This window comes from Pinus tabuliformis, chromosome 1_1 (assembly GCF_031772625.1).
Source record: "Pinus tabuliformis cultivar Carrire ecotype Pingquan chromosome 1_1, CPIR1, whole genome shotgun sequence".
Classification (NCBI taxonomy): Eukaryota; Viridiplantae; Streptophyta; class Pinopsida; order Pinales; family Pinaceae; genus Pinus; species Pinus tabuliformis.
In genome coordinates, this window is record NC_142297.1 from 830,941,191 (window position 1) to 830,959,583 (window position 18,393).

At 39.8% G+C, this 18,393-nt stretch overlaps 1 protein-coding gene across 1 annotated transcript; it reads left to right on the forward strand.

Moving 5' to 3' along the window:
• The first annotated feature begins 838 nt into the window (after positions 1 to 838).
• On the forward strand, positions 839 to 5,008 carry LOC149216687 (uncharacterized). Its single transcript, XM_089390040.1, has 3 exons — positions 839 to 1,486; positions 1,592 to 2,202; positions 2,725 to 5,008. Exons 1-3 carry the CDS (start codon positions 839 to 841, stop codon positions 5,006 to 5,008), a joined length of 3,543 nt encoding a protein of 1,180 aa, XP_089246166.1.
• The last annotated feature ends 13,385 nt before the right edge of the window (positions 5,009 to 18,393 follow it).

Below are 18,393 nucleotides of genomic sequence, written 5' to 3' on the forward strand. Positions count from 1 at the left end.
AAATAGGAAACGCTCTGGGGACATACCTGGATCATGACCGCTCTTACATAGACACTCGGAGAAGAACCTTGGCTCGCATCCTGGTACATCTTGACACCAGGGAAGGATTGGAGGAGGACATCACCCTGCAATGGGGAAGGCACAAGCGCATCCAGATTCTGGACTACGAGGGTGTCCCATTTCGGTGCAACAGATGCCACCAGGTAGGGCATCTCTATAAGGATTGCCCTCTCAATAATCGTGGGAACAGTCCACCAAAGCATACTCCCATTGTTTCCCGAAGATCAGCGCCACAGATCTCCCCGCCTCAGATGGCTTCATCAACACCACAGGGAGGGTTTCAACATCCACCGTCTTCTACAAAGGGCACAGCCACTCCTCCCATGACGAGGCAAAGGGCAGCTGCGGCAGCTTATCAGAAATCAGGTACTGACTTACCTCCCTTATCACAATCTCTCTCCCTTACATCTGATTGCTTTCACTCTATCTCTGTATCTAAGGCTCAATGCTCAATTCCGCCGCCCCCTCCTACTACTGCCACTATCCCCCCTTCCCTTACCCATGATCGCTCCCTGTCCCCATCTCGCCCCAATGTGCCTCTTTCTGGATCAAATCCGCCTCACCATTATTCACTCCGGCCCCGTCCCTCTCAATCTGTATCTGAGGGTACCTCGGGGTTGTGCATTATTCCCCCTGAACCTGGTCACACCTCATCCAGGGGTCGAAAAACCAATTTGAATAAAGCCATTCGGCGTGCTGGGGCTGAAGTTGCTTCGGGACGTCAATCCACCATTGTCGGGGCCCTTAGAGCTACAAACCCCCCTCGGAGGGTTCCCCCATGAAGTGTCTCTCATTCAACTGCAGGGGTCTAGCTAGCACCCCGAAAAAGCTAGCCCTAAAACGACTTTTTCAGGTCGAAAATCCTGACATCATCCTCCTTCAAGAAACCCTGGGTTCTGCAGAAGCCATATCTCTTGCCTTGAAATCGATTGCGCCAAAGTGGCAATACATGGGGTTGGATGCTATGGGCCGTTCAGGTGGTCTGGCCATTGGGATCAACCCTCTTTCCATCAGATTGGACTCCTCATGGGGCGGACCAGGATATTTGGGTGCTGACATTTTTTCAAAAGACCTTGGGATGCCACTGCGCATCATCAATATTTATGGTCCTTGTCAGCAGAGGGAAGGATTCTGGCGCACCCTCCTTAATCGTTCTTTGCTGCAAGAGGAAAACCTGATCATTGGAGGCGACCTAAACTTCTCCTTGGGATATGGTGAATCTTGGGGCTCATCTGCTCAATCAGATCCCATTTCAGACTTCATGAGGCATCTGCTTGAACAGCACGATCTCATCGACATCCCTATGCATCACCCTCTTCCCACATGGAGGAACCGAAGGATCGGATCAGCAGCCTTGGCTCGTCGACTTGATCGTTATCTGATCAAGGGACCGTTGCTCCGCAATCTCCATCACTATAAACAGTGGGTAAGTTCGGGGGGAATCTCGGATCACTCTCCCATCCTGATGGAAATTCTGGGCCCTCACCCTAAACCAAAAGCTCCTTTTAAATTCAACCATCATTGGTTACAGGACCCTGGTTTCTCTAAGCTGGTCACTGACTTTTGGGCAGCTCACCCTATTGACAGAGAACCCTCTTTGGCCAGGGGATTTGTAAAAAATTTGACGGAACTCAAGCATATTGTGATTGAATGGGCCAAGAGGAAAAAGGCAAGGGAAGATGAACTGCTCACCACGATAGAAGCAGACATACACGCCCTGTTGGATGAACAAAACTTGGGCTTTATCTCTGTGGATAGCAAGCATAGGCTGGTTGATCTAGAAGAGCAGAAGTCTAGCATTCTCAGACTCAGAGAAGAATCGATCAGGCTGAGAAGTAGAGCTACTTGGCTCAAGGCTGGGGATGAAAATTCCAGATTCTTCCATAATTTTGCAAATGGGAGGAGGGTTGCAAATACCATCTGGAACCTTCCCTATCCGGATGGGGGTCTGGCAGACTCTTTCAACAAGCTCTCTAGCATGGGTACTTCCTATTTCAAAGGCATCTTCAAATGCCCTGAGGGCTCCAACCTGGCTGAAATCTTCCGTGTCGCTTCCCATTTCCCGAGGTTCGTTAACAATGAAGACTTGGAGGATCTAAATGCTCCTGTCACCATGATTGAATTGGAGAACACCATTAAATGGTTTCAGAAGGAAAAGAGCCCGGGCCCTGATGGATGGACCATTGAATTCTATCTGGCTTTTTTTGACATCTTGGGTGAGGACATATTAAGGGTGGTAGAGGAAAGCAGAACCTCAGGTCAGATCTATCATGCTATAAATTCTACCTTCATTGCGCTTATTCCCAAGTTCGACTCGCCATCATCCTTTGCTGATTTTCGTCCCATTTCGCTATGCAATGTACTCTACAAGATCATATCCAAGATCATAGCCAACAGGATCAGACCCATCCTTTCCAATCACATTGCTCCTCAGCAATTTGCTTTCTTGGAAAACAGGCAGATTCATGAAGCCATTGGCTCTGCCCAGGAAGCCATTCACTCTATCTGGACCAAGCACCTCAAGAGTATTCTTCTCAAAATCGATCTCTCAAAGGCTTTCGATAGAGTCAGCTGGCTTTACATCAAAATGATTCTCATTCACCTGGGCTTTCCACATCAGCTTATCACTTGGATTATGGCATGCATTACCTCTCCTACTTATAGTATTCTGATAAATGGTGCTGCATCCCATTTCTTCCACTCTGAAAGGGGACTTCGTCAAGGATGTCCCCTTTCCCCCCTCTTGTTCCTATTGGTTACAGAAGCGCTCAGTCGTCTCATCATTGATGCAAAGAGGGATGGAACTATCCGGGGCCTAAAGATCTCAGAAGCTTGCTTCCTAACTCACCTTCTATTCGTGGACGATGTCCTTATACTTCTCGATGGAAGTATTCGGGATACCTCATCATTCAACAGAATCCTTAATCTTTTTTCACATGCCACGAGCATGGTGGTCAACCATGAGAAGTCTTCCATCACTATGGTTGGTACATCTGTAGCTGAATCACAATCGGCTATGCAGGCTTTTCCATTTATCACACAACCTCTGGATCGAGGTCTTAAATACCTTGGATATTGGCTAAAGCCTACAAACCAAAAAATTGCCGACTGGGTATGGCTTGTCACCAAGATTGAAAAGAAAATAACTTGTTGGTACTTCAGATACCTATCCAGAGCAGGCAGATTAACTCTGATCAAATCTGTGCTGGAAGCAACTCCTGTTTTTTGGATGGCTTTAGCATGGATTCCCCGAAACATTCTCTCAAAGATTCAGAGACTCTGCAACAGATATTTGTGGGCTGGAAAGGAAGAGAAGCGCACCTTTGCTTGGATCTCCTGGAGTAAGATTGCCCTCCCTAAGAAGTGGGGGGGCTGGGGATTAAAGGACCTGGCATCCTTTGCAAAAGCCCTCGCTGCTAAAATGGGTTGGGCATTGCTGACTTCCCACAGTTTATGGACAAAGATTGTATACCATAAGTACATCTGGCCTCTCGACATCATCGATTGGGCCAGACTCCCAAGCTGGAACAGAACGGGCATCTCTTCCATTTGGAAAGCCCTCCTACACTCCCTCCCCCTCCTCAGGAGCAACATCATATGGCGCATAAAAAGTGGGAACAGAGCACGCATCGGAATGGATCCATGGAGTGGATGCGGAGGAAGACACAGACTTCACTCAGACCTGATTGCCCTCCTAAACTCCCGTGGCATTAGAGTGCTTGCGCAGATCGCTGACCCTGAGGGCTCGGACATATTGCATCAGGCTTGGAAATCTGGCACACAGTTAGACATCCCGATCAGATGGCACGAACCATGGAAAGCATACTGTGACGCCCTCTCAGAATCCCATATCAGAATTGTGGATGGACCGGATGAACTCATCTGGCAGATTGCTGATAGTGGGATTTACTCTCCTCGTGAGGGATACAAAGTCATTATTTCTCACAGAAAGCCGGAGGTGCTTGATAGATGGTGGCACCAGATTTGGAAGCTTAATGCATCGCCCAGGTCTAAGTTATTTACTTGGTGTGTCCTTCGCAACCGCATTCCCACTGACGAACACCTCAAGCGCAGGGCGGTATCCGGTCCTTCGCGTTGTGTGCTGTGCAAAGCAGACACAGAGACCACCGAACACCTATTTTTAAGATGCCCCATTGTAAATCAATTATGGCATCATATCAAACATCACTTACAGTTTTCGGGCGATTGGTCTGGTACAGACCTTATCAACGCGTGGATGGATTGGGGGAACAGACACAGTGGTTCGAAATCTGTAAACCTTCCGATCATTGTAAATTGGTCTATATGGAAGACTAGGAACAGAATGATATTCGATGGATGGGAGCCTACATGGTCTCTCGTTGAAGCTGGTATCATTACAGCATATAACGAACTACCGAATCCCCCTCCCCCAAAACAGCGACGGCCGACCCCTCCTCCCAATATTGACATGAGCTCACCTTGGGCTTTCTTCGATGGGGCTGCAAACGAACATGGCTGTGGAGGGGGCATCATTATACACAAATCATTGAGGCACTTCTATCACATCAAAGTAGGACTGGGGGCTGGCTCAAACAATTACTCTGAGCTCATATCTCTCCGCCACTTACTTCATTTTGCACTCAGCCATCATTGCACCAGCATCAACATCTATGGAGATTCTCAGATTGTCGTTAATTGGGTCAATAGAGTTACTACATGTCACTCACACACTCTAAATATACTGCTTGATGAAGTCTTTATACTAATGGAGGCTTTTAACTCATTTCACATATCTCATATATACAGAGAACATAACCAGACTGCTGACAAGCTTTCCAAGGAGGCCGCGGTGATGGAAAATGGCTTATGGGAAATCACTGAATCTTTGGAACAGCAGGAGCAGAAATACCACCATCGGCCATATATAGACCCGTCATATCCTACTGCGGGTCTACAAGCGACTTAACAATCAGTCTTTTTTGTTATTTGACTGCGATCGAGGTTTGCCTTAAATGGCACCATTTTTGCACAATTTTTGTAAATGTAACAGACAGATATACAGCACTGATCTGCAAATATCTTGAAAATGCACTGAACAGTTTGGCATATGCGACAAAGCATCTACATATGTAATCTTTCATATTTATAATGAAATATTACGGATTTTTCCAGTGGAAAAAAATATATATACACACACACACACTCAAATAAAATAAAAATAAAAAAACCCAAAAAAAAATTAAAATTTTAAAATAAATAAATAAATAAATATATATATATATATATATATATATATATATATATATATATATATATAGATAACTAAAAACATTTTAAATTTAAAAATATATATATATATATTTTGGATTTAAAAAAAAAATCCATTAAAAAAAATAAAAAAAATTCAATTTTTAAAAAATAAAAAAAATTAAAACTTTAAAAGACATATATTTACAATTCAAACTTTAAAAAACATATGTGCACGCAGCTCCGCCGCCCAAAGCCATGCCCCCACCGGAAGTCGGGCGGTGATTAAGTCGAGCGGTGATTATCTGATTCTGAGAATCAGATAGCCACCCCCACGGGTGGTCGGACGGTGGCTATCCGATTTTTAGAACTGGATAACCATCAAATAGCCACCGCTCGACCGCCCATGGGGGTGGTCAGGCGGTGACTATTCAATTCAGAGAATCAGATACGCACCACCCAGTGGCCCCTTCAATTCTTGAAATTTGATAGCCACCGCTCGTGGGGGCAGTGGTCGATAAAATTATTATCTTTTTAAATAAAAAATAAATTTTGTTTAATATGTTAATTGTATTTTAAAAAAATATATTTAAATTTAATTTTTTTTTTTTGTTTTATATGTATTTGTAAAATATATTTTTTTAAATGTTATAAATGTTATTTTAAAAAATATCAAAAATATATTTAGCTTTTTCAAACTTTAAATGTTTTTTAATTTTTTTTATTTTTTTTAAATCGAAATTTTAAATCATTGTAAAATCCAAATTTTAAAATTTTTAATATAAAGCTTGAATTTGAATTTTATATATAATTTTTAATATAAAATTTGAATTTGAATTATATATAATATAAAATTTGAATTTGAATTATATATATATATATATATATATATATATATATATATATATATATATATATATTTTAAATAAAAAATATATTGGTTTTTTTTTTTTTTTTTTTTTTAACTTTAATTGTTTTTCGGGTAAGTGTTTTTTTTTTTTTTAAGGGTGTTTTTGAAATGTTTTTAATCTTAATTTTAGTAGTTTTTTATTTTTGTTATAATTATTATTATTTTTTTTAATCTAGTTTGTTTTATTTTATTTTATTTTTTTAGTTTTTGTTAATGCTTTTTAAAAATTTCTATTTTTACTTACTTAATTTTATAGTTTATTTTTTTTTATTTTTATTTTTTTTCCAAATTTTTTTATGGTTTGCAAGATTAAAAAAATATGTTTTTTTTTTTTTTAGGTTAATTTTGGTTTTTTTAACATTTTTATGATATTTTTTATTTTTTATTTTTGTTTTTAATATATATTTTTATTTACGTTTTGTTATTTTTTAACTCTTTTTGTGTTTTTTTCATTGCTTTCATTTTTAATTTTATGTTTTCATTATTTTTTTGAATTTTTAATGTTTTTTGGAGTCATGACAAAATCTTTTACACCATTATTTCAAAATGTTGAAAATTTACTCTAAAAAAAATATTCCAGCATCAACACTTTTCGTTTTGAGGGTGTTTTTTGCACAATTTATGCACATAAAAATTCGATTTTAGTGGCATTTTTTAAAAATGTTGAAGATTGACCCTAAAAAAAAGTCATCATTCCAGTATCAACACTTTTCATTTTTAGGCTATTTTTTGCACAATTTTTGCATAAAAAATTCATTTTCACTACCATTTTTAAAACATGCTCAAAATTGACCCTAAAAAAACCATCGTTCGAGTATACAACTTTCCATTTTTAGCATTGTTTTTCATGTCTTTTCGGGGTTTTTTGGCGAGAGATCCTATTTTGAGTTTATAGTTCTCATTTCGAAGTTTACATTGTTTAAATTGAAAGTCAGTAAAATGAGTATATTTTATCACTTTTTCAAATTCGTTAAAACATACGAAAAAGAGAAATCATGGAGTCCTCTTTTAAGCCCTTTTCAAACTCTTTCAAAATGAAAAGATTGTCAAGTACTTCCTTGTTTAAACTCCTAAAAGTAAATGAACAACTGTCCACTCAATATAAGTTTACCCCTTTTACTCACTGAGCTAGGATTGTTTACGAAAAATGTATATGTTGGTCAAACATGGTCAATAGAGTTCTCTCTTGTATTATTTTATCCCTTTTCAGACCTGAGAGACTAAACTTACGAAAAAGAACCTCATGGAGTCTTCTTATGCTTTTCTTCTGACTCTATAAAACTGAAAAACATTGAGCTTTACTTTTTCGGGCTTGTTAAAATTTTATGGTAAAAGAGCTAAATGAATTTCCTTTTTGTGTCTTTTTCAAACTCTTAAAAGAAAATGACATCAAGTTACTCCTTTAGTAAACTCGTAAAAATACTAAACCGAACCATTCCTTCTTAGGGTTCATTAAAAATACTAAGATGGACTCATCCGAAGGATGAGCTTACAGGACAAGCATATGTTATCCTCCTCAAGCTTGTAAAAAATAAAGAGGTACTTTCCAGTAATGGTGGGGGAAAATTGAGAGGAAAAGTTCTTTTCTTGTATTTCAGGGAGTATGTCGCTATTGAACATGACACTGCGTCACATATATGTTTGGGTTGGGGAATCCATTTGTCTCACAGTTAATCGAACCTCATTGAAAGTATTCAGTTGGTTTTGGGTATTATCTTTGAGTCAAATGTTTCCAAGTCATTTTGTCGTGTTGCCAATATGTTCAAGAGAAGTCTAAGCCTTAGTTCAATTACCTTGCAATGTCTAGCCTTCAAACACATCGACCATCCCTGAGTCAGTTTTTACAAACCGTTCTTCAAAACTTGACATGAGTTTCGTGTCGTAGGATTTCTTGCGACAGGTCACTTCCTATCGACTTCAGCTCATTATCTAGGAAGTTGATCTAGAAACTTTCAGTACCTTGAAGCTTGCATGCCTTAATGGCAAGTTTCTTGCCTTCGACGACAGGCTCTCATCATTGGCCTTCGATCAAACGATTCTATGAGTGTTTGACTTCAAATCACCTATTCACACTTCATAGATTGTATTGGGAGTACCTTGAGATCCATTGTCATTATTGGTGGTTTCTCTTGCACTTGTTAACGGTTCACATTATTGACCGGTAATCAAATGGTTTCTGTCATGTTTGACTTCAAGACATTTACTCGCATGGCTAGATTCGCACTATAGATTAAGGGATGGAGATCAAGACCCTGGATCTAGTTTCTTCCATCCAGGTTGCGAGGAGTTTTATATTCATGATTATACAGAAGAGTTTTATGTTTGATGGTTGCGTCCATCCTATATCTACTTTGACATTATGTATTTTCATATTGTGCTTTAAGAATTTTATGTTCTGAGTATGGGAATGAATTGTAATCCTTGAATTATTATATTGCATTGTAATCCTTGATTGATTGTTTCAGGTTTCCAACCATGATCTTTGATCCAATCCTTAATATGATAAAGTAATTCAATCCTCAAAATTTTCTGTCTTCGCACTTTAGGGGGCAATTTGTTACACTTCATTTTGTCACCATGACAAATAATCATCAAAATTGGATCTCTCACCATCCATCCAAGTGTCATGAAGCACTCCCTTGCAAGTCAACAACTTATATACCTTGAATAAAGTGGAATTTCTAGATTTCTTGGTTCAAAACCTTGCTTTTGAGCATCTGCGTGGCTTTTCTGAAGAAAAACCTCACATGTATAGTTTTTTCCACTGCAAAACTGCACAAATCTGCGCTTTGTGTCTGAACAAAAACTGTGCAGGTCAATTAATAAAAAGTAAGATCTAGAAGCTTTGTTGCGCGAATCATTCCCAACAGAAAGCCTCTAACTCATGTGTATTTGAGCCTAACCTCATTTTTTATGGAACTAATTCCCATTATTCAAGGATTCCTCATCCCTCTTTTAGTGGATTTCATCCTTAGACTAAGGATCTCAAACCACTTCCTTTTTGGCCTATTAATCAAGCCATAGGTGGGGGTATTGAGGGAGGCTACTGAGAGTAATTCTATGTTGGAGTAATAAGGTTGGAGAGCTTATCACTCTTAGAGAGTATTGAGATCAATGGGAGCAGCTTCAAAAAATCAAGGCACAGGTTTTGTAGCTCTTTTATGTTTCTGAAATTAATACAAACAAACATTTATTCTCATTTCATTGTTGAATGGATTAATTGATCAATTTCATGGATGGTTTATGTTATTTATATTTGTCCATTGGAATGATGTTATTTATATTTTTCCATTGGAATGATATTTGTTACTAGTCTCCTTGATCACTAGTTTGAATTATTGAATCATTTATGTTGCATATGCCTTTGATTCTTTGTTGTTTCCATGTGTGTAGGTCTAGATTCAAGCATGGAGGAGTTGCACTAAAGCACAAAGAGGGATCTTCATCAAGCATGTCGTAATAAGGTATGAATTTCCATTTCTCACCTTATTAGCTTCTGATTCAAGGAAAGATAGATTCAGGGAAGGAATTAGCTTGATTGTATGTTTGTTACTAGTTTCCTTTTAGGATCTAGGGAGATTTTTCTTGTCAGCAAGAGAGATTTCCTGGTGTCACAATGGGCAAAGGTATGTAACATAATAATGTATATTCAGAATAGGACTTCTCATAGAGAATTGGGAAGGAAAACACCAAAAGGAGCCTTCTCAAGGAAGAAGCCAGAAGTTAGTCACTTCAGGATTTTTGGCAGCATTGCTTATTGCCATGTGTCAGATGAGAAACACACCAAATTGGATAAAACTATAGAAAAGGGGTTTCTCGTTGGGTATAGAGAAACCCCAAAGGCATACAGGATCTATATTCCTAGCAATAGGAAGATTGTAGTGAGACGAGACATAAATTTCATGGAGGACAAAGCTTTCAAGAGATCTCGCGAGATGACTGCAGGTGATCATATTCAACCAACAGAGGCTCCATTGGTCTAGCAATAAGGGTAGCCAGTGGGACCATCAACATAAAAGTCACAAGGATCTAGTACAGTGGCCAATACTAGCATTTCCTCAGGAGCAGGAGATCTAGTGAGCTCATATCAGATGGAGCAATAGAGGCAAGATGAGTAGGAGTTGGTTGAATCTCCCACCACTAGTGGTCGAGCCAGCAGAGAGGTTCATTAGACATAGAGATGCATAGGAGTTTATTAGGACCCCTCGAATGAACAAGAGACAACATAGACAACCGTATAGGTACCAAGCATTGGTGGCTCAAGTTGCATAACCTTCCAACTTTCAGGAGGCCGCACAACATCAAGTGTGGGTAGATGCCATGGTAGAAGAGGATAGCTCTATCATGATGAATGATGTTTTAGAGGTGGTGCTAAGGCCCGAAGACAAGTCAGTGGTATGTTCTCAATGGATCTACAAGATCAAGTATGTTGCATATGAAAGTGTGGAAAGGTGCAAGGCTAGGTTCGTGGCAAAAGGGTATGCACGGAAAAAAGGGATATATTATGAGGATACCTTCGCTCTAGTTGCCAAATACACTTTTATTCGGTCAGTTATAGCCAATAGAGAAGTTCGTCAGACATTGAGAGATGCATAGGAGTTTATTGGAACTCCTAGGACGAACAAGAGACAACACAGACAACCTAAAAGGTACCAAACATTGGTGGCTCAAGTTGTAGAACCTTCCAGCTTTCAGGAGTTCGCACAACATCAGGTGTGCGTAGATGCCATGGTAGAAGAGTATAGCTCTAACAAGATGAATGATGTTTGGGAGGTGGAGCTGAGGCCTGAAGAGAAGTCAGTGGTAGGTTCTCAATGCATCTACGAGATCAAGTATGTTGTAGTTGACAGTGTGGAAAAGTACAAGGCTAGGTTCATGGCAAAGGGGTATGCACACAAAAAAAGGGATAGATTATGAGGATACCTTCACCCTAGTTTCTAGATACACTTCTATTCGGTCAGTTATATCCATAGCAACTAGATCGGGTGGCAGATTCACTAGATGGACATGAAGACAACATTATTAAAAGGGGTGATAGAGGAATAAGTGTATATAGAACAACCAAAGGGCTTTGAGACTCATGATAGGTGCACTCATGTGTGCAAACTTAAGAAATATCTATATGGGCTCAAACAGGCTCCTAGAGCATGGTATGGTCAAATTGATAGCTACATGTAGCATAATGGATTCTTCAAGAGTCACACAGATCCCAACCTTTACTATTTAATGATAGAGGGTGCTCCACTCATCCTAGTATTGTATGTGGATGATCTGTTCCTAATAGGATCATCATGGTTCATAGAGGACTACAAGAGGAACCTGAGAACAGAGTTTGACATGAAGGATTTGGGGTTGGTGCACTATTTCCTAGGATTGGAAGTATGGCAAAAAGATGGGGAAATCTTCCTTGGTCAAGGAAGATATGCTACAGATATTCTGAAGAGGTTCAAAATGTAGGATTGTAGACCCATGTATACACTTATGATCACCAATTGGAAGAGACAAATGCATCAAATGGAAAGGATGTTGAGCCGACCTTGTATAGACAACTCATCGGTTCTCTCATGTATCTGGTCAACACTAGGCCAATTATATGCTTCCCGGTCAATACCCTCAGTCAGTTCATGGTGGAGCCAAAGAGGGTACATTGGACAACAATGAGGCACATTTTGAGGTATGTGCATGGCACAATCAAGTATGGGTTGAGATATACCTAAGGAAATGACGTTAGACTATGGGGGTTCATAGATGCAAATTTGGCAGCCAGTTTAGTGGATAGAAAAATTACCTATGGGTACTACTTCAGCATCAGATCAGGGATGGTCTTTTGGTGCAGGAGGAAGCATAATTCAGTAGCACTAAGCTCTGTAGAAGCAGAGTATATGGTAGCAAGCACAACTACGTGCAAATCTATATGGCTTCCGAAGCTGTTAGTAATCCTGTTCTGGCAAAGGATGGAGGAGATCAATGTCTACTTTGATAATCAAAGTTGCGTCAAGCTCTCTGAGAATTCAATGTTTCATGACAGGTTGAAACATAGATGTTCGATGTCACTTTACCAGATATTGTATGCTGTTAAATTGGCAACTAGGGCCAAACTCCATGTGGGTCGGTTTATTTATGGCAGCTGATATTTTTATTGGATCCCTCTCGTCGAGAGGTGTAGGATTGATCCAAATATCATCCGATTTCGATAAGTATTTATGGAGATATGAATTTATTTTGTTTATGTAATTATTATCAAGCCGACCAGCTCTTATGTAGGCTCTAGAAGCCTAACCGACGTGTCTATTCATCATCCTCGTTGTGGTATAAATAGATGAGGATTTAATATCATTTACACACAACTCTTGAGTGATCTCCTCCTCTCCACGTCTTGGGTTTTGGGAGGAGGAGTGAGACATCAAGAGAAACACACGCTGGCCCAAAGATGATGCCCTACCAATGCATGATGATGCCCTAAATGGAGAACGTAGTCATGGACTGAGTCGTTGTTTTAAGCAGCCCTAAAACAACGATGTCTGTGTTAATGTTCTGCCTATAGTGTGAAGGATTGAACATAATAAGGCGTGACCGTAATAATACGACTGAAGGAATGGTTCTGAGCACAGACTCGATCTGGTTATGAAGGTATCTTGGGTTCGACGCGGGGCCTGAGAAGCTGATGTAAGTCCAGCAAAACGGTCTCTGCGATTTGGGTGGACGTTGAGATTTGGTTTCCATCAAGTTCAGATCCAAATATTTTAGAGATTGGAACTGACAGGAGTGGTTAAAAGATTGCTTTAGTCTTATTGAGATATCAGTGACATTGGTTCTGAGATATATCAGCCAACGGCTCTATGACCATGGCCATTGAATGGCATTCATATAAAACGTGGAGAGCCGACCAATCTGATAACACATGGAGCACATGAAAGAATCCATATGATACAACTATGATTTGATCTTAGGAAAGAATGCGCATCAAGTTCATGGATGATCATATAGGAAAGTTCGATATTCAGATTTAAGCAACCATCGGTTCTAGAAATAGACACCTATGGAGAAAGTATAGGCACATAAAGGACCGATCTTTGAATGTATATCGCATAGGTATAGAGCCGCAGGCATATATATATTATAAAGGTTTAACATATGCATGACATGAGGACGCAGTCTCGGCATATCTGGAAATGAAGTGACACAGTCTCGGATACTCCTGATTTGTTTGGAGAGCAGTTATTGGATGAATGTCCGTCCACTATAATAATCAGTCAAGGGAATGAAGCTGCAGGCAAGATAGTGAAGCCACAGTCAAGTTGTCAAAGCCGCAGTAAGGGTAACGATGTCATAACACAGTCATGGAAAGTATGCATAATATATACGTTGTCTAACATATCCTCTGTCATAAGCAAATTCTCTATACATGATGTATGTGTAACGTACTGATATAAGCTTCAGAAGCATGGATACTATACATGATATATGCAGACATAAAGACAGTTGTCAAAGGTAAATGATATTTTCATCATGGATAGCACAATGTTGCATGAACCATGGATAGCATCATGATGAATGTAGGCATGGGCAGCATGAAGCTTGATATGATGCATAGGCATCATGGGCAGCATGAAGCTTGATATGATGCATGGGAAGTGTTGGTATCATCCTAAGACCCTTTTTCCTTCCCAGAAACACATCATTTATCCATAAATTTTCATCATTTGTCCCTCAAAATCCTTGAATATTGATTATTAATTGTTCTATAGTTATTAAATTGCATAAGAATTAATTTAGGGGTTTTATGTTCCAGAATTAGAGGTTTTTGATGACATGACTACAGGAAGTACCCACAACCTGTCATGAGTTTACCGTTTGACATGTGGCGCAGCGGATGAGCGAGAACGAAAAGCATGGGCGAAAAGTGGAATGTCCAAGGATGGACAAACACCTATCTTCCATCCAAATCGAGCCTCCTATGCATGCGGTCAACTTCAGTCAAAGCAGGGTACTCTGGCGCATAAAAGCAGCAACAGCATCATTCTATTCTCATTTTGATTTTTGTTCTTTTTGAAACTTATGGTATGGAAACATTTTGCAAAAGCTATGTAATAAACGCGGCAACAGCACTATGTACATTCACTGCATCGATGACATGGCTGTATGTACGCATGTGTAAATACAGTTAGTTCAATGTTTTTGAGGGTTAATCAGTTGTTGAAACATTTGCTCGGAACAGAGTTTTAGTTAATACACAGAACCCTTTACAGTCACAACGTGTGTTTACTCCTTTGCATTGGTTGATTGCTGAACGGTGGTAGTCAGTATACCCTTAGGCGCGGACGGGCCCTGCGTTCTTCGTTTGGTATACTGCTCTTCGTTTTGTTACATTTCAGTTTATATATATATATGCACAGCGTTGTATTAGATTCGATTGATATGTTTGCACAGCGTTGTATTGGATTCGATTTATGTATCACACAGGTTGCATCATAGTTTCGATTTACATAACTGTTGATTCACATAGCACACGGGTTGCAGTCATATAAGCTTTCGATTCCTTTATGTTTTGAGTTTCATTACATGTATATGGTGTGCGCATCCGAAGGGTTTATTGTTATGTTGAATGGTCAGCACTAGGATCTAGAATGAGAATCTTGTAAGGGATTTGGTCCTTGTGTGATTTACAGATGCATGCTCATCAACTCTGCCTCATTTCACAGTCTATTCATGTTCTTTTTATATAGTTTCATAGTGTAAATATCTTGCATGCTGTGTGTGTTTACTAAGCAAAGGTTTTCTGAGTGATACCTCTGTAAGGAGGTTAGAATCATTGCCACAGTCATACACAGGACTTATATTCTTGGGTTGCTTTGATAGATGCATTTCATAACCAGCATTGTAGTCAAGTACATCAGTAGGGTAATCTAGGTGTGTGAAGGATAGGCTGCATATCACGGTCTTCCGTAAAGAAGCCTTGCAATTTACCTCACAATCACCTGGGCGGTAATTCTTTATGTCTATATATTTTAGACCACGCCTCTAAGCTTACGCACCTCGGTCGATATTAAATATAGAGTCCAGTCTAGCACCCTAGCTGGAACCACTACATTTTGGCGCCGTTGCCGGGGAGGCGTACGTGAAGAATTCAAACAAAAAGAAAAAAAAATTCAATACACAAAAACAACCAAAAACACAGTTAGAATCATGTTCATATATGCCTAGACTTAGAGACACTCAAGGGAGATTTGTGAGAACCCCCCACCATCTCAACACTAACCCATCATCATCAAGAGCAGACTCTCTAGGGAAAACAACACCAACTGAGGAGGATATTCAAACAATAGCTGAGAAATTTTATTCAGGACAGCACATTACTCTTGCTAAGAGGGAAACTCTGTTTGCACATAAATCACAGCATCCACCCTTTCCTAACTCTTCTACACAAGGGAAAAGTAGCACCATTACCAAACAATTTTCCTTTCTCTCTTTTCCACCAAGAGACACTAAGAAACCAAGTAAAATGGCTGAGGAGGGATCTGGATCAGTTCCCCATCAAGAGGAGGAGGAATCCACTTTTAAATTCCCTCCACAGGAGGATGAGGAGATTAAAATGAAAAATATACCCCCATCCGTGCTACCCAATTTCTATGGTATGGCATCAGAGGATCCGGACTCATTCTTATTCGAGTTCGATATTGTGTGTCGAACTTATGGATATACTGACGATGCTCACAGACTGAGATTGTTTCCAGCCACATTAAAGGCAGCAGCCTTGAAATGGTTTATGGGGCTAGGTGAGCATGCCATAGTAGATTGGGATGGCATGAGGAGGATATTTCTGAGGAAATATCAGCCTTATTGCAGATCCAAAGATTCTAAAGATGACATCTTTAGAATGAGCCAGCAGGAGGATGAAACCTTAGAAGAATATCTAGAACGGTTTGTCTATAACTTGCAAAAATCTAAACACCAAACCATGCCTCCTGATCTAGTCCGCACAATCTTTTTGAAAGGTATCAGGGAAGAATACATGGATGATCTCAACTTAATGGGCAAAGGTGATATCTCTGCCCTACCCTTTGAAGAAATAGTTGAACTGTGTGAAAAATATGCAAGAAGTAAAGCCAAAATGGGAAAGAGGACCTTGTCATCTAGGGTCATAAAAACTGCCTCTGCTAGTGTCACCCGGGCTGAAATTGGTAATCTTTTAGAAGAGTTCAAAACAGATTTGTTGAGTACTCTAGGAAACCAAATTGATACCTTAAAAGCCAAAAAGAAACAAGAGGAAGAAGACAATATAATGGCTATTTTCTGCCCCAAGTGTCGCAAGAAGCATGCATTAAAAGACTGTCCTCTAGACAATATACAAGTATGTGCTTTCTGTACTGAGCATCATGATATGTTTAACTGTCCTAAAGTTAAAATTGTGCAGAACTGTAACATGGCAGCCAGCACAGAGATGGAGAACGTGTACTACATGGGTGCAAAGCGACCATGGCAACCAAGGCAAGCACCCCAAGGTATGTTTTCTAATCAAAATATGCAATTTCCTATGAATGATCAGATGTATGCACAAAACTCATGGAATATACCTATGCCATGGCAGCATGGAAACCAATCACAAAATCAATGGAGACCATCTCAACAGTATCCCCAATCCTACCATCAGTATCCTCAATCATACCCACCTTACTCACAGCCATATCAGCAGTACCCTCAGCCATATCCATCACATTCACAGCCATATCAGCAGCACCCTCAGCCCCAACCTTCTCAACAAACTTTGCCTGCTCCTCCACAAATAAATGTCCCAAAACTTCAATTTCCAACTAATTCACAACCTCCCAGACCCACACAAATACCTGCTCAAACTGTCCCAAATCCGAACAATAGAGCAGAGAGGCCAGCTTATAATGTAGAGGAAGGAACTTCCTACTCCACACTGCCTTTACAAAACATTAATCTGAGGTCTGGTAGGGTGCTCCAAAAGGATTCTCCAATAACAGATCAGCAAGGAGAAAACTTAGAAAAAGAAAATGAAATGACAACTCAAACACAACCAAGCAGTGAAACCAGAGACAAACAAATGCAGTCACTGCAACCACCTTTTCCGAAACATTTGGTCCAAGTCAAACCACCATTGCCTCCACCACAATTTGATGTTTTGGATGAACTTAAAAATGTCTACATAAAAATCCCTTTGCTGCAAGCTATAAAGGACATTCCTATTTACACCAAAGCCATCAAAGATATGTGTCTCAAGAAACCTGCTAGGAAGAGGATTGATCCTCAGACCATTCATGTTTTAGGAAATTTAGCAGGCCTTATGACCAATACTATCTCTATGGAGAAGTATGTTGATCCGGGCATTCCAAAAGTGACCACCATCATTAACAACATACGGATCCCAAACACTTTGATAGATCTTGGAGCTGCAATCAATGTCATGACCCTTGAAACTATGAGAACACTCCAGCTTGTAAATTTGCAACATACCACAATTGTTCTTGAACTAGCTGATAGGTCCAAAGTCATTCCTGAGGGGATTTTGGAAGATATCATTGTTTCACTGGACTCTTGGGAGTATCCGGTGGATTTCCTAGTCCTTCAACCCAAATCCAATCTAGGAGGACATCCTATCATTCTAGGCAGACCATGGTTAGCGACCGCTGATGCATTTATTGGATGCCGATCAGGTAACATGATTATCTCTAGAGGGACCAAAAGGAAACAACTCACCCTCTATCCATCGGCACAATCACCTGCAGTAACACATAACTTGTGGCTTGATGACAAATTTAATGACAAAGCGGAGGTACAATCTGTTTTTAGCATTGACCAGATCTATGATTTCCATGAAGACAATACTGATTTGGTAGAATTATTTCTCTCACAGCCTGATCTATCTGAAAATTTGAGAAATGAACAATATAATGCTGCAGATGTACTTCTAGCTCAAAACTTTCAAGAAACATGCACTATCCACTCCTTGCATTCTACATTTCATGACATCTTTCCAGTTCAATCCATCACCAATACTCAGAGTCAAGTCATAGAGATCAGTCCGGGAAAAACTTTGAACATAGGTAACCACCTAGACTCATCTCAACAAGAAAAATTGATTAGACTCTTGACGAAGTACCAAAAAGCCTTTGCATGGGATTACACTGACATGCATGGGATTCACCCCGACACATGCACTCACCACATTT

Bases quoted from the DNA above. Each gene is read 5' to 3' on its own strand.
- LOC149216687 (XM_089390040.1), top strand. From the start codon at position 839: ATGAAGTGTCTCTCATTCAACTGCAGGGGTCTAGCTAGCACCCCGAAA. The intron at 1,487-1,591 runs GTAAGTTCGGGG...CATTGGTTACAG, and splicing joins TCCATCACTATAAACAGTGG to GACCCTGGTTTCTCTAAGCT. The intron at 2,203-2,724 runs GTTTCAGAAGGA...TCCTACTTATAG, and splicing joins TTGGAGAACACCATTAAATG to TATTCTGATAAATGGTGCTG.